This window comes from Globicephala melas, chromosome 9 (genome assembly GCF_963455315.2).
Source record: "Globicephala melas chromosome 9, mGloMel1.2, whole genome shotgun sequence".
Lineage (NCBI taxonomy): Eukaryota > Metazoa > Chordata > Mammalia > Artiodactyla > Delphinidae > Globicephala > Globicephala melas.
Genome location: NC_083322.1, coordinates 43,374,973 through 43,389,621, shown reverse-complemented (window position 1 = coordinate 43,389,621; position 14,649 = coordinate 43,374,973). Strand labels below are relative to the sequence as shown.

Sequence of the window (14,649 nt, the reverse complement as noted above, 5' to 3'; positions counted from 1 at the left end):
AACTTATGTACACATGTATAAAGTATACAATTTGGTAAGTTTTGGTGTTTGTATATACCTTTGACACCATCCCTGAAATCATGATGCAGAAAATATCCATCACCCCAAAGAGCTTCCTTGTGCCCCTTTGTGATCCGTTTTTCCCCCATCCCCTGGCAACCACTGGTTTCCTTTCTGTCACTATAGATTAGTTTGCACTTTCTGAAGCTTTATAAAATGGAATTACTCAGTATGTGTTCTTTTTTGTCTGCCTTCTTTCATTCCCTTTTCAGATTATATGACTTGCACATATTTTCTCCCAGTCTATGGCATGTCTTCTCATTCTTTTAACAGTGTCTTTGGAAGAGAAGTTCTTAATTTTGATAAAGCCCAATTTATCTGTTTTTTCTTTTATGGATCATGATTTTAATGTTATATCTGAGAAATTTTTGCCTAACTCAAGATTACAAAGTTTTTCTTGTACATGTTTTTCTAGAAGTTTTCTAGTTTTCTGTTTTCTATTTAGGGCTCTTATCCATTTTAAGTTGATATTTATGTATGGTGTGAGATATGGATAAAATTCATATTTTTGCATATGAGTATCTAATGTTCCAGCACTACTTTTTTTTTTTTTTTTGCTTCACCACGCGGCTTGAGGGATCTTAGTTTCCCAACCAGGGATTGAACCCGTGCCCCCTGCAGTGGAAGTGTGGAGTCCTAACCGCTGGACTACCAGGGAATTCCGCCAAACTACTTTTGAAAAGACTGTTTTTTCTACTGAATCACCTTTGCAAAGTTGTTGAAAATCATCTGAATGTATATCATAGGACTATATAAATAATCAGAATGTATATATATATTTCTGCTCAGTTTGTTCCATTGATCTATTTGTCTTTGCCCATCAATATTGCTATATACCAGTAGCATAGTGTCTTAATTACTATATATAAGTCTAGAAGTCAGGTAGTGAAATTTCTCCAACTTTATTCTTTTATTTTCAAAGTTGTCTTGGATGTTCTAGATCATTTGCATTTTCACATGAATCTTAGAATCGGCTTATCAATTTAAAAAATGCCTGAGATTTTGATTGGAATTGGGATTTCAACTGATCTAATTCTATAGATCAATTTGGAGAGAAACAACATCTTAACAATATTGAACATGGTAAAATTTGCTCCACTTATCCTAGTTTCTTAAGATGAAAGTAGAGACCTTCCTTTATTTCGGGCATATTTTATTTTTCTCACTAAGGGTTTGTAGTTTTCAATGTACAGGTCTTACAAATCTCTGTCAGATTTATCCCTAAAATATATTTTGATGTGATTGCAAATTGTAGTGTTTTATTTCAATTTCAAATTGTTCTTTCCTAGTACATAGAAATACAATTGGTTTTTGTATGTTGATCTTGTATCACACAACATTGTTTCTACTAGCTTTCTTTTTGTAGATTTAATCAGATTTTCTACATAGATGATCATGTCATCTGTAAGTGAAAACAGTTTTACCTCTTCCTTGCCAGTCTGGAGATTCAGTTTGTTTATTTTTTGCTTGCTTTTTAACCTTGGCTAGAACTCTGGGACGATGTTGAATAGTAATGGTGAGAGCAGACATTCAGTCTTTCAGCATTAAATATGTTTAGATGTAAGTATTTTGTAGGTGTCCTTTACCAGCTTGGGGAAGTTCCCTTTTATACCAGGTTTGCTATGGGTTTTATTAGGAATAGATATTTAATTTTTTCAATGCTTTTTCTACATCAATTGAGATATTTTATATCATTTTCTTCTTTAGTCTGTTAATAGGTGGATTACATTGATTAATTTTTTAATGTTAGCCCTACTGTGCATTCTTGAGATAAATCATACTTTATCATGATGTATTTTCCTTTCAATAGACTGTGGGATTTAATTTGTTAAACTTTAGTTTATAATTTTTACATCTGTGTTTATAAGGGATATTGATCTGTAAATTTGCTTCTTTATAATTTTGTGTCATTAATGTGGAGTTTATGGAATGAATTGGAAAATATTTACCTCCCTTCAATTTTTTTGAACAGTGTGCAGAATTGGTATTATTTTTTGCTTAAATAGTTGGAAGAATTCACTAGGGAAGTTTTCCAGACATAGAGTTTTCTGTATGGGATAGCTTTTAAACTACAAATTCAATTTCTTCAAAAGATATAGACCTCTTAGGTTATCTATTTCATATTGAGTGAACTTTGTTAGTTTCTGTCTTTCAAGGAATATGTACATTTCATCTGAGTTGTTGAATTTATTGGCATAAGGTTGTTCATAATATTTTCTGATCCTTTTAATATCTGTAGAATCTGTAGTGATGACAACTCACTCATTACTGATACTGCTAATTTGTGTTTTCTCTCTTTTTTGTTCCTGATCTGTTGACTAGAGGTTTATCCATTTTATCTCGTTTTGAAAATCCAGCTTTTGGTTTCATTCATTTCCTCTTTTTATTTTTTGTTTTCTATTCCTTTTCATTTCTCTCATATTCCTTTCTTCTGCTTACTTTGGGTTTAATTTTCTTTCCTTGGTTAGTTGGTTAATGCTATAAAATTTTCTCTAACTATTGCTTTAGCTGCATCCTACAAATTATGGAATGTTGTGTTTTTAATTTTCATTCAGTATAAAACAGTTTTAAATTCCCCTTTTGATTTCTTTTTTGACCCTAGTGTTATTTAGAAGTATGGTATGTAGTTTCCAAATTCTTGGGGATTTTCCGTACAACTTTTGTTATTGATTTGGAATTCAGTTTCACTGTGGTAGGAAAACATACTTTGTATGCCTCGAATCCTTTTAAATTTATTGAAACTTATTTAATGGCCCCAAGATAGGACTGTTTTTATAAATGTTCCACATGCATTGGAAAATAATGTATTTTCTTCTGTTGTAGGGTGGGATCTTATGTAAATGTCAGTTAAGGCAAGTTTTCTGATAATGTTTTTAATCTTCTATATCCTTACTGATTTTCTGTCTACATGTGTCAATTATTGAGAGTAGTTTGTTGAAGTCTTCAACTATAATTTGTCTATTTCTTTTCTTTTTTTTGCAGATCTGAAGTTTTTGCTTCATACATTTTAAAGCTCCGTTTTAGGCACATGAAAGTTTAGGTGTATAATGTTCTCTTGATTATTATGAAATAGTCTCGGTCTTTCTTAATATTCTTTGCTCTAAAATCTACTTTTATGATATTAATATAGCTATTCCAACTTTCTTTTGTCTAGTGTTACAGTGATATATATGTATATTTCCTTTTTTTACTTTTAAGATGTTTACATCTTTATATTTAAAGTAGGTTTCTTATAGGTAGCATACAGTTGAGTCTTGGCTTTTTTAATGCAATACAATATTATCTGTCTTTTAATTGGGGTGTTTAGACCTTTTTTTTGTTATAAATTTATTTACTTATTTTTGGCTGCGTTGGGTCTTCATTGCTGTGCACGGGCTTTCTCTAGTTGTGGCAAGCGGGGGCTACTCTTCATTGCAGTGTGCGAGCTTCTCATTGTGGTGGCGTCTCTTGTTGTGGAGCATGGGCTCTAGGCACACGGGCTTCAGTAGCTGTGGCACGTGGACTCAGTAGTTGTGGCTCTCAGGCTCTAGAGCACAGGCTCGGTAGTTGTGGCTCATGGGCTTAGTTGCTCCGCGGCATGTGCGATCTTCCCAGACCAGGGCTCGAACCCGTGTCCCCTGCATTGGCAGGCGGACTCTTAACCACTGTGCCACCAGGGAAGTCCCTAGACCATTTATTTTTAATGTGATTATTGATATGGTTGGCTTTAAATCTACCATCTTGCTCTTTGTTTTCTATTTGCCTCATCGGGTTTTTTTTTTTCTGCATTCTTTTTTTTTTTTTAAGAATTTTTTGATGTGGACCATTTTAAAAGTCTTTATTGAATTTGTTACAATATTGCTTCTGTTTTTTTTTATGTTTTGGTTTATTGGTCATGAGGCTTGTGGGATCTTAGCTCCCCGACCAGGGATCAAACCCGCACCCCCTTCATTGGAATGCAAAGTCTTTTTTTTTTTTTTAATATCTTTATTGGAGTATAATTGCTTTACAATGGTGTGTTAGTTTCTGCTTTATAACAAATGAATGAGTTATACATATACATATGTCCCCATATTTCTTCCCTCTTTCATCTCCCTCCCTCCCACCCTCCCTGTCCCACCCCTCTAGGTGGTCACAAAGCACTGAGCTGATCTCCCTGTGCTATGCGGCTGCTTCCCACTAGCTATCTGTTTTACGTTTGGTAGTGTATATATGTCCAGTCCACTCTCTCACTTTATCCCAGCATACCCTTCCCCCTCCCCATATCCTCCAATCCATTCTCTAGTAGGTCTGCATCTTTATTCCCGTCTTGCCCCTAGGAAGGTGAAGTCAACCACTGGACCGCCAGGGAAGTCCCCTCCTGCATTCTTTTGAATTGAGTATGTTTTATGATTCCATTTTATCTCCTTTGTTGTCTTACTCACTATACCACCTAGTGTTAATTTAGTTGCTTCTTTGAAGATTATGGCAGTGTTTCTCAACCTTTCTTTTATTATTTTCTCCACAAGACTATTTAGAATCTTTTTCTTAATCAGCCCCTCTGCACAGTTTTAGTACCACAGATAATCCTGTATATCTGTTCATATTCTATATGAATATCTGTTTTTATAGATAAAATGAGTAAGATTTTTCTGAACCCTATAAATTTTTTTTAACATCTTTATTGGAGTGTAATTGCTTTACAATGGATGAACCCTATAAATTGATTTTTGCCCCTTTGGAAGCAATATTTCCCTGTCAAAAATGCACAGATGCATAATACTGTATACATCTTTAACTTATCACAGTCTATCTTTAGGTGATAGTATAATGCCTCAAACATACTATAAGACTCGTACAATAGTATACTTCCATTTCTCCCCTCCCAGCCTTTGTGCTATTGTTGTTTTATATCTACATATATTATTATAAACCTTGTAATACATTGTTATGAATTTTGCTTTAAACAGTGATTATCTTTTTTAGAATTTTTTTTATATTGGAGTATAGTTGATTAACAATGTTCTGTTAGTTTCAGGTGTACAGCAGAGTAATTCAGTTATACATGTACAGTGATTCTCCTTTTAAGAGATATTAATTATTAAGACAATGATCTTATATATTTACTCATGGAGTTACCTTTTCCACTGCTCTTCATTCCTTTGTGTAGAACCAGGTTCCATCTGGTATCATTTTCCTTTTTCTTGAAGTACTTTGTTAACATTTCTTTTACTGGAGAAATACTAGTGATGAATTTTTTCAGCTTTTGTAGGTCTGAAAATGTATTTTTTCACCATTTTCTTGAAAGTTATTTTCACTAGGTAAAGATTGTAGGTTGACAATGTTTTTCTTTCAATATTGTAAAGATATTACTCCCTTGTTTTCTGGCATTGCATTAAGACATAAGCTGTACCTCTACATGTAATATGTCTTTTCTCTCTGGCTGTTTTTAAGATTTTTTCCTTTAAGAAATTCATCTTTGTTGTACCTTGGTATAGTTTTTTTGGTTTTGTTGTATTTTTATTTTGCTTGTGCTTGGTGTTTGTTAAGATATATATTTTAACATCTTTATTGGAGTATAATTGCTTTACAATGGTGTGCCAGCTTCTGCTTTATAACAAAGTGAATCAGCTATACATATACATATATCACCATGTCTCCTGCCTGTTGTGTCTCCCTCCCACCCTCCCTATCCCACCCCTGTAGGTGGTCACAAAGCACCGAGCTTATCTCTCTGTGCTATGCAACAGCTTCCCACTAGCTATCTATTTGGTAGTATATATAAGTCCATCCCACTCTCTCACTTCGTTCCAGCTTACCCTTCCTCCTCCCTGTGTCCTGAAGTCCATTCTCTACATCTGCTTCTTTATTCCTTTCCTGCCCATAGGTTCTTCAGAACCTTTTTTTTTTTGATTCCATATATGTGTGTTAGCATATGATATTAGTTTTTCTCTTTCTGACTTACTTAATCCTGTATGACAGACTCTACGTCCATCCACCTCACTACAAATAACTCAATTTCATTTCTTTTTATGGCTGAGTAATATTCCATTGTATATATGTGCCACATCTTCTTTATCCATTCATCTGTTGATGGACACTTAGGTTGCTTCCATGTCCTAGCTATTGTAAATAGAGCTGCAGTGAACATTGTGGTACATGACTCTTTTTGAATTATGGTTTTCTCAGGGTATATGCCCAGGAGTGGGATTGCTGGGTGGTATAGTAGTTCTATTTTTAGTTTTTTAAGGAACCTTCATACTGTTCTCCATAGTGGGTGTATCAATTTACATTCCCAACAACAGTGCAAGATGGTTCCCTTTTCTCTACACCCTCTCCAGCATTTATTGTTTGTAGACTTTTTGGTGATGGCCATTCTGACTGGTGTGAGGTGATACCTCTTTGTAGATTTGATTTGCATTGCTCCAATGATTAGTGATGTTGAGCAATCTTTCATGTGTTTGTTGGCAATCTGTATATCGTCCATGGAGAAATGTCTATTTATGTCTTCTGCCCATTTTTGGATTGGGTTGTTTATTTTTTTGATATTGAGCTCCATGAGCTGCTTGTAAATTTTGGAGATTAATCCTTTGTCAGTTGCTTCATTTGCAAATATTTTCTCCCAATCTGAGGGTTGTCTTTTCATCCTGTTTATGGTTTCCTTTGCTGTGGGAAAGCTTTTAAGTTTCATTAGGTCCCATTTGTGTATTTTTGTTTTTATTTCCATTTCTCTAGGAGGTGGGTCAAAAAGGATCTTGCTGTGATTGATGTCATAGAGTGTTCTACCTATGTTTTCCTCTAATAGTTTTATAGTGTCTGGCCTTACATTTGGGTCTTTAATCCATTTTGAGTTTATTTTTGTGTATGGTGTTTGGGAGTGTTCTAGTTTCATTCTTTTAAATGTAGCCGTCCAGTTTTCCCAGCACCACTTATTGACGAGGCTGTCTTTTCTCCATTGTATATTCTTGCCTCCTTTATCAAAAATAAGGTGACTATATGTGCGTGGGTTTATCTCTGGGCTTTCTATTCTGTCCATTGATCTGTATTTCTGTTTTCGTACAGTACCATACTGTCTTGATTACTGTAGCTTTGTAGTATAGTCTGAAGTCAGGGAGCCTGATTCCTCCAGCTCCATTTTTCTTTCTTAAGATTGCTTTGGTTATTTGGGGTCTTTTGTGTTTCCATACAAATTGTGACATTTTTTGTTCTAGTTCTGTGAGTAATGGCATTGGTATTTTGATAGGGATTGCATTGAATCTGTAGATTCCTTTGGGTAGTGTAGTCATTTTCTCAATGTTGATTCTTCCAATCCAAGAACATGGTTTATCTCTCCATCTGTTTGTATCATCTTTAATTTCTTTCATCAGTGTCTTAGAGTTTTCTGCATACAGGTCTTTTGTCTCCTTGGGTAGGTTTATTCCTAGGTATTTTATTCTTTATGTTGCATGGTAAATGGGAGTGCTTCCTTCATTTCTCTTTCAGATTTTTCATCATTAATGTATAGGAATGCAAGAGATTTCTGTGCATTAATTTTGTATTCTGCTACTTTACCAGATTCATTGATTAGCTCTAGTAGTTTTCTTTAGGATTCTCTATGTATAGTATCATGTCATCTGCAAACAATGGCAGTTTTACTTCTTCTTTTCCGATTTGGATTCCTTTTATTTCTTTTTCCTTTCTAATTGCTGGGCTAAAACTTCCAAAAGTGTGTTTAATAATAATGATGAGAGTGGGCAACCCTGTCTTGTTCCTGATCTTAGTGGAAATGGGTTTAGTTTTCACCATTGAGAATGATGTTGGCTGTGGGTTTGTCATATATGGACTTTATTATGTTGAGGTAAGTTCCCTCTGTGCCTGCTCTCTGGAGGGTTTTTATCATAAATGGGTGTTGAATTTTGTCAAAAGCTTTTTCTGCATCTATAGAGATGATCATACAGTTTTTTTTTCTCCAATTTGTTTGTATGGTGTATCACATAGATTGATTTGTGTATATTGAAGAATCCTTGCATTCCTGGGATAAACCCCAATTCATCATGGTGTATGATGCTTTTAATGTGCTGTTGGATTCTGTTTGCTAGTATTTTGTTGAGAATTTTTGCATCTATGTTCATCAGTGTATTGCCCTGTAATTTTCTTTCTTTGTGACATCTTTTTCTGGTTTTGGTATCAGGGTGATGGTGGTTTCGTAGAATGAGTTTGGGAGTGATTCTCCCTCTGCTATGTTTTGGAAGAGTTTGAGACGGATAGGTGTTAGCTTTTCTCTAAATGTTTGATAGAATTCGTCTGTGAGGCCATCTGGTTCTGGGCTTTTGTTTGTTGGAATATTTTTAATCACAGTTTCAATTTCAGTGCTTGTGATTGGTCTGTTTATATTTTCTATTTCTTCCTAGTTCAGTCTTGGGAGGTTCTGCTTTTCTAAGAATTTGTCTGTTTCTTCCAGGTTGTCCATTTCATTGGCATAGAGTTGCTTGTAGTAATCTCTCATGATCCTTTGTATTTCTGCAGTGTCAGCTGTTACTTCTCCTTTTTCATTTCTAATTCTATTGATTTGAGTCTTCTCCCTTATTTTCTTGGTGAGTCTGGCTAATGGCTTATCAATTTTGTTTATCTTCTCAAAGAGCCAGCTTTTAGTTTTATTGACCTTTGCTATCATTTCCTTCATTTCTTTTTCATTTATTTCTGATCTGATCTTTATGATTTCTTTCCTTCTGCTAACTTTGGTGTTTTTTTTTTTTGTTTGTTTCTCTAATTGCTTTAGGTGTAAGGTTAGGTTGTTGATTTGAGATGATTCTTGTTTCTTGGGGTAGGATTGTATTACTATAAACTTCCCTCTGAGAACTGCTTTTGTTGCATCCCATAGATTTTGGGTCATCGTGTTTTCATTGTCATTTGCTTCTAGGTATTTTTTGATTTCCTGTTTAATTTCTTCAGTGATCACTTCATTATTAAGTAGTGTATTGTTTAGCCACCACGTGTTTGTATTTTTTATAGATTTTTTTCCTGTAATTGATATCTAGTCTCATAGTGTTGTGGTCAGAAAAGATATTTGATATGATTTCAATTTTCTTAAATTTACCAAGGCTTGATTTGTGACCCAAGATATGATCTATCTGAAGAATATTCCATTTGCACTTGAAAAGAAAGTGTATTCTGTTGTTTTTGGATGGAATGTGCTGTAAATATCAATGAAGCCCATCATATTTAATGTATTATTTAAAGGTTGTGTTTCCTTATTTATTTTCATTTTGGGTGATCTGTCCATTTGTGAAAGTGGGGTGTTAAAGTCCCCTACTATGATTGTGTTACTGTCAATTTCCCCTTTTATGGCTGTTAGCTTTTGCCTTATGTGTTGAGGTGCTCCTATGTTGGGTGCATAAATATTTACAATTGTTATATCTTCTTCTTGGATTATCCCTTGATCATTAGGTAGTGCCCTTCTTTGTCTCTTGTAATAGTCTTTATTTTAAAGTCTCTTTTGTCTGATATGAGTATTGCTTCTCCAGCGCTCTTTTGATTTCCATTTGCATGGAATATCTTTTTCCATCCCCTCACTTTCAGTCTGTATGTGTCCCTAGGTCTGAAGAGGGTCTCTTGTAGACAGCATATATATGGGTCTTGTTTTTGTATCCATTCAGCCAATCTGTGTCTTTTGATTGGAGTATTTAATCCATTTACATTTAAGGTAATTATCAATAAGTATTTTCCTATTACCATTTTCTTAATTGTTTTGGATTAGTTATTATAGGTCTTTTCCTTCTCTTGTGTTTCTTGCCTAGAGAAGTTCCTTTAGCGTTTTGTTGTAAAGCTGGTTTGGTGGTGCTGAATTCTCTTAGCTTTTGCTTCTGAGGCTGCTGGGAGAGATTTCCCTTTCTCTTCTTTGTTTGTACAGCTCCTGGGGTTCTGCTTTGGATTTGGCCCTGCCTCTGTGTGTTGGTCACCTGAGGGGGTCTGTTCTTCCCTCAGACAGGACGGGGTTGAAGTAGCAGCTGATTAGGGGGCTCTGGCTCACTCAGGCCGGGGGTAGGGAAGGATACGGAATGCTCGGTGAGCCTGTGGTGGCAGAGGCTGGCATGACGTTGCACCAGCCTGAGGCACACCATGTGTTCTCCCGGGGAAGTTGTCCCTGAATCATGGGAGCCTGGCAGTGGTGGGCTGCACAGGCTCCCAGGAGGGGAGGTGTAGATAATGACCTGTGCTTGTACACAGGCTTCTTGGTGGGTGCATTAGCACTCTTAGTGTTTCATGCCGGTCTCTGGGGTCCACACTGATAGCTGCGGCTTCTGCCCCATCACCGGAGCTCATTTAGGTGGTGCTATGAATCCCCTCTCCTCACGTACCCTGAAACAGTGGTCTCTTGCATTTTAGGCAGGTTCATACTTTTTCCTGGACTCCCTCCTGGCTAGGTGTGGTGCACTATCCCCCTTCAGGCTGTGTTCACACAGCCAACCCCAGTCCTCTCCCTGGGATCTGACCTCCGAAGAAGCCGGAGCCGGAGCCTCAGCTCCCAGCCCCAACCCGTCCCGGCCAGCAGGCCAAGCCTCTTGGGCTGGTGAGTGCTGGTGGGCACTGATCCTCTGTTGGGAATCTCTCTGCTTTGCCCTCTGTACTCCTGTTGCATTCTCCTCCCTGGCTCCGAAGCTTCCCCCTGCCACCCCCGGTCTCCATCAGTGAAGGGGCTACCTAGTGTGTGGAAACGTTTCCTCCTTCACAGCTCCCTCCCAGAGGTGCAGGTCCCATCCCTATTCTTTTGTCTCTGTTTTTTCTTTTTCCCTACCCAGGTACGTGGGGAGTTCCTTGCCTTTTGGGAGGTCTGAGGTCTTCTGCCAGCATTCAGTAGGTGTTCTGTAGGAGTTGTTCCACATGTAGGTGTATTTCTGATGTATTTGTGGGGAGGAAGGTGATCTCCACGTCTTAATCCTCTGCCATCTTGAAGATCTCCCTCTGTTAAGATATTTTGATCTATGGGTTATAATTTTTATCCAATTTGGAAATATTTTGGCTATTATTTTTTCAAATATTTTTTTCTGTCTCCACTCCTTTATTCATCTTTATTTTAAGGACTCCAATTATATGTATATTTCTCTCTTGGGGTTGTCCCAGAGCTCAATGATGCTGTTTTTGTTTTTTCAATCTTTTTTCTCTTTGTGCTTTTTTGGGGGGTAGTTTCTACTGCTATACATTCAAGTTATTTCTTTTTTCAGTGTGTAATGTGTTCATAATCCCACCCAGTGTATTTTTTTTTATCTCAGACATTGTAGTTGTCATCTCTCAAGGTTTGATTTGGGTCTCTCTCCTTTTAAAAAAGTTTTTCCATGTCTTTATTTAATATAGCTCCTTTGAATATTTATAATAATATAATAATTGTTTTAATGCCTTTGTCTACTAATTCTATTGTCTGTGTCATTTCTGAGTTAGTTTTGATTGATTTTTCTCCTTGTTAATGGGTTGTAATTTCTCTTCTCTTTCTGTGTCCTGTAATTTTTGACTGAAGGACAGAATTCCTGAATTTTATCGAATTGTGTGTTGAGTATTTTAATTTTCCTCTAAATATTCTTGAGGTTTTTTTTTTTTTCTGGGACACATTTTAGTTACTTGAAAAAGTTTGATCCTTTTTAGTGTTGTTTTGAAGCTTTGTTAGGTGGAATGGGAGCAACATTTATTCTAGTGTGAACTTTACCTGCTACTGAAACCAAACTCTTCCATGTGTTCTACCTGATACCTAGTGAATTTTGATGGTCTATATTATGGCCAGTGAGAACAAGGATTATCTCTGGCCCTGTCTGGGCTTGTGGATTATTTCCTGTAATCTTTTTGACTGTTTTTTTTTTTTTCCTCCCCAACCTCAGGTAGTTTCCTCATAGGCATGCATCCATTAGTATTCTACTGAGTACTCAAATGGGACTCTGCAGATCTCTGGAGTTCTTTCTCTGTTGCTCTATATGCTCTCTGCCTTGAGAACGTTTGCCACTTTGGCCTTCCCAGATTCCCAACTCTATCTCTTGAACTCGACGAGAATGCTGGGTTGCACCTGGGCTCCCCTCCCCTGTTTTGTGGCTTGGAAATTTCTCTAGGTGGTTAGCTGGTGCAAACATAGGGCTCACTTTGTTTCTTTTTTGTCAGAGATCCCTGTTGTTCATTTGCTAATTTCCAATGTCTTAAAAAATGGTTCATGTATTTTATTCCATGTTTTAGTTTTTTGAGATGGGAGGGTAAATTTGGCCCCAGTTTTTCCATCTGGGTACAGAGTGAAAGTCTCCAGTGTTATAATTTTTATTTGTTTTTTTTTTTTTTGAGTCAGCAGTCAAATATATTTCACTTGTAATTTTTTGATATGAATTTTTTTGATATCTCCTCTTCTGTAGGCTTTCTCCTTCATGTCTCTTTTTTTTTTTTTTTTTTTTTGTGGTACGCGGGCCTCTCACTGTTGTGGCCTCTCCTGCTGTGGAGCACAGGCTCCAGACGCGCAGGCCCAGCGCCCACGGCTCACGGGCCCAGCCGCTTCACGGCATGTGGGATCCTCCCGGACCAGAGCACAAACCCGTGTCCCCTGCATTGGCAGACGGACTCTCAACCACTGCGCCACCAGGGAAGCCCCCATGTCTCTTTTTAATTTGCAGTTTATTTGTTAAAGAGTACAAATTATTTTTCCTGTGAGTTTCCCATACTCTGAATTTTGCTGATTACATCCCTGTGATTTTGTTTAATATTTTCTCTGTCTTGTTCCCTATAAATTGATAGTTGCATCTAGTGCTAATAGAGTTAGGATTGATTATTTTGGCCATACTACTGCAAGAATAGTGGTATATACTTTCAGCAGTGGGTACATTATATCTGTTTGTCTCCTTTTTTGTGATTGTAACAGCTATTGATAGTCAATGCTAAGATCCATTAATTCATTGGAAGTTGAAAAATGGTGGTATTCTATTCTTTCAAGCTTTCTACAATTTTTAGCTGGAATATTTCCACACAGAGAATGTTTCCCTTATTTACCACTGTTTATGTGGTACAATTTGGTAGGATCATCAGGATAAACGCTTGGTTCTTTGTCTTTATTATTGATTTTTAAAATAATGAGTTGATTCTTTAGAATCCTTCAATAGTGAGCATTTGGGTTTTTTGTTTTATTTTTAGTGTCAATATGAACCCATGCCTTTAAATATATTTGATGTATTTTACTTCATCGAAGTTATTATTATTTTGATACTCAAGTATTTTCATCTCTGGCCAGTGGTAGTCTCTTTAAGTTGGCTCTTACGTCCTTTTCATACAAGTCTGCTGGTCACTGATAGTTTCCTTGCTTTCTGGTGTGACAGGCATTCTAAGTTCATCTTGTACATTCCCTGCCTCAGACCTAGAATGAACTAGTAGAAGAAAGAAAATTAAGTGATTTCAGCATGTTCTTCTGAGGCAGTAATTTTAGCATTTGGAAGCAACTGTGGAGATCAGTTAATATATTATAGTCCACACACGGACCTTAAACATGACTAGTGACATAAAAAATACTCATTGTCAACTAAGCTTCCTATTTTAAACATTAAGTGTTTTGCCTTGTGATTATGTAAGGTGATTTTTTATTTTCTTTGTAGGCTTTGCCAATCAGTCAGAAGATGATCAGGTGAATGTAATGGGTTTTCGCTTCTTAGGAGGTTCCCGAGTTACTCTTCTTGCTTCCAAAACCTCTCGTAAGTAAAGCCATGGTATTATTGCTTTTGAAAAGTTCTATTAAGAACAGTGCATCACAGATCATCGCCACATCAAAGATTTCTGCAAGGGTGATGTTAGATATTGAAAACTAAGAGCCATTATATTAGTTATGAAGATAGATTCCTGTTTTATTAGTGATACTTAACTTTGGTTTTGGGGATGAGGAGAGTTTGATAGAGGAATTTAAAGAACTGAAAAATGTTTTTGAGATAGGTATATGGTGAACTAGGTTTTAGGAGTTACTAGAAACTGGAGTTAATTTTTTGGGGGTATGTGTATATTCTTATATCCTCCTTTTGGACACTTGCAAAGATGAAAGTGAAAGTGAATAACTTTTGCTGAGATTAATCTCAGTAGAATGAAAAGTAGTAATTGTATAGTCAAGTTTGAATTTCATACTTAAATATGCTTTATTGATTTGTTTGCTTCATATGAGAATAATGGTTGAAACTACTCAATGTAAAACTGACTTCTGATATATGTAGATAATGAAGCTACTAAACTCACTGAGTTTTATATACCTTCTTGGAAATAAATTAAAATATTAAGAAAGGAAGTGTTCAACAAATTTTAGGTACACTAAGGGTATTAGGGGAAATGAATATGTGTGTATGTATATATATATATATAAGTCTGAGTACACTCCAGTTTTTAAAATCTCTGCCATTTGTACAACGGGTTTCATTTTCTATCAATACTTTATGGATTTGCAGTTTTAGTTGGTTATTTCTTTTATAATTAGAAAATATAGTAAAATAAGGATACGTTCTTTTTGAAAAATGAAGATGTTAACAGGGGGAACATATATACATCCTTATTTTAGAAACTATAATGAAGTTTCTGTGGTTAAAATCATAACAGCTTCTGGAATGTGTAGGTTGGTGGCTAGTGAAATAGATTTGGAAACAACTAAAAATTAAAGAATAA

General features: G+C 36.1%; 1 protein-coding gene across 7 annotated transcripts in view; it reads left to right on the top strand.

The window, feature by feature from the left end:
* The window catches only part of BBS9 (Bardet-Biedl syndrome 9), a 445,438-nt gene that overhangs the window by 199,251 nt on the left and 231,538 nt on the right, over positions 1 to 14,649 (top strand). For all 7 annotated transcript variants that reach the window (XM_060305435.2, XM_060305434.2, XM_060305433.2 and 4 more), the window contains one exon: positions 13,605 to 13,700. In XM_060305435.2, coding sequence (XP_060161418.1) covers positions 13,605 to 13,700 — 96 coding nt within the window. The remainder of the gene's footprint in view (positions 1 to 13,604; positions 13,701 to 14,649) is intronic.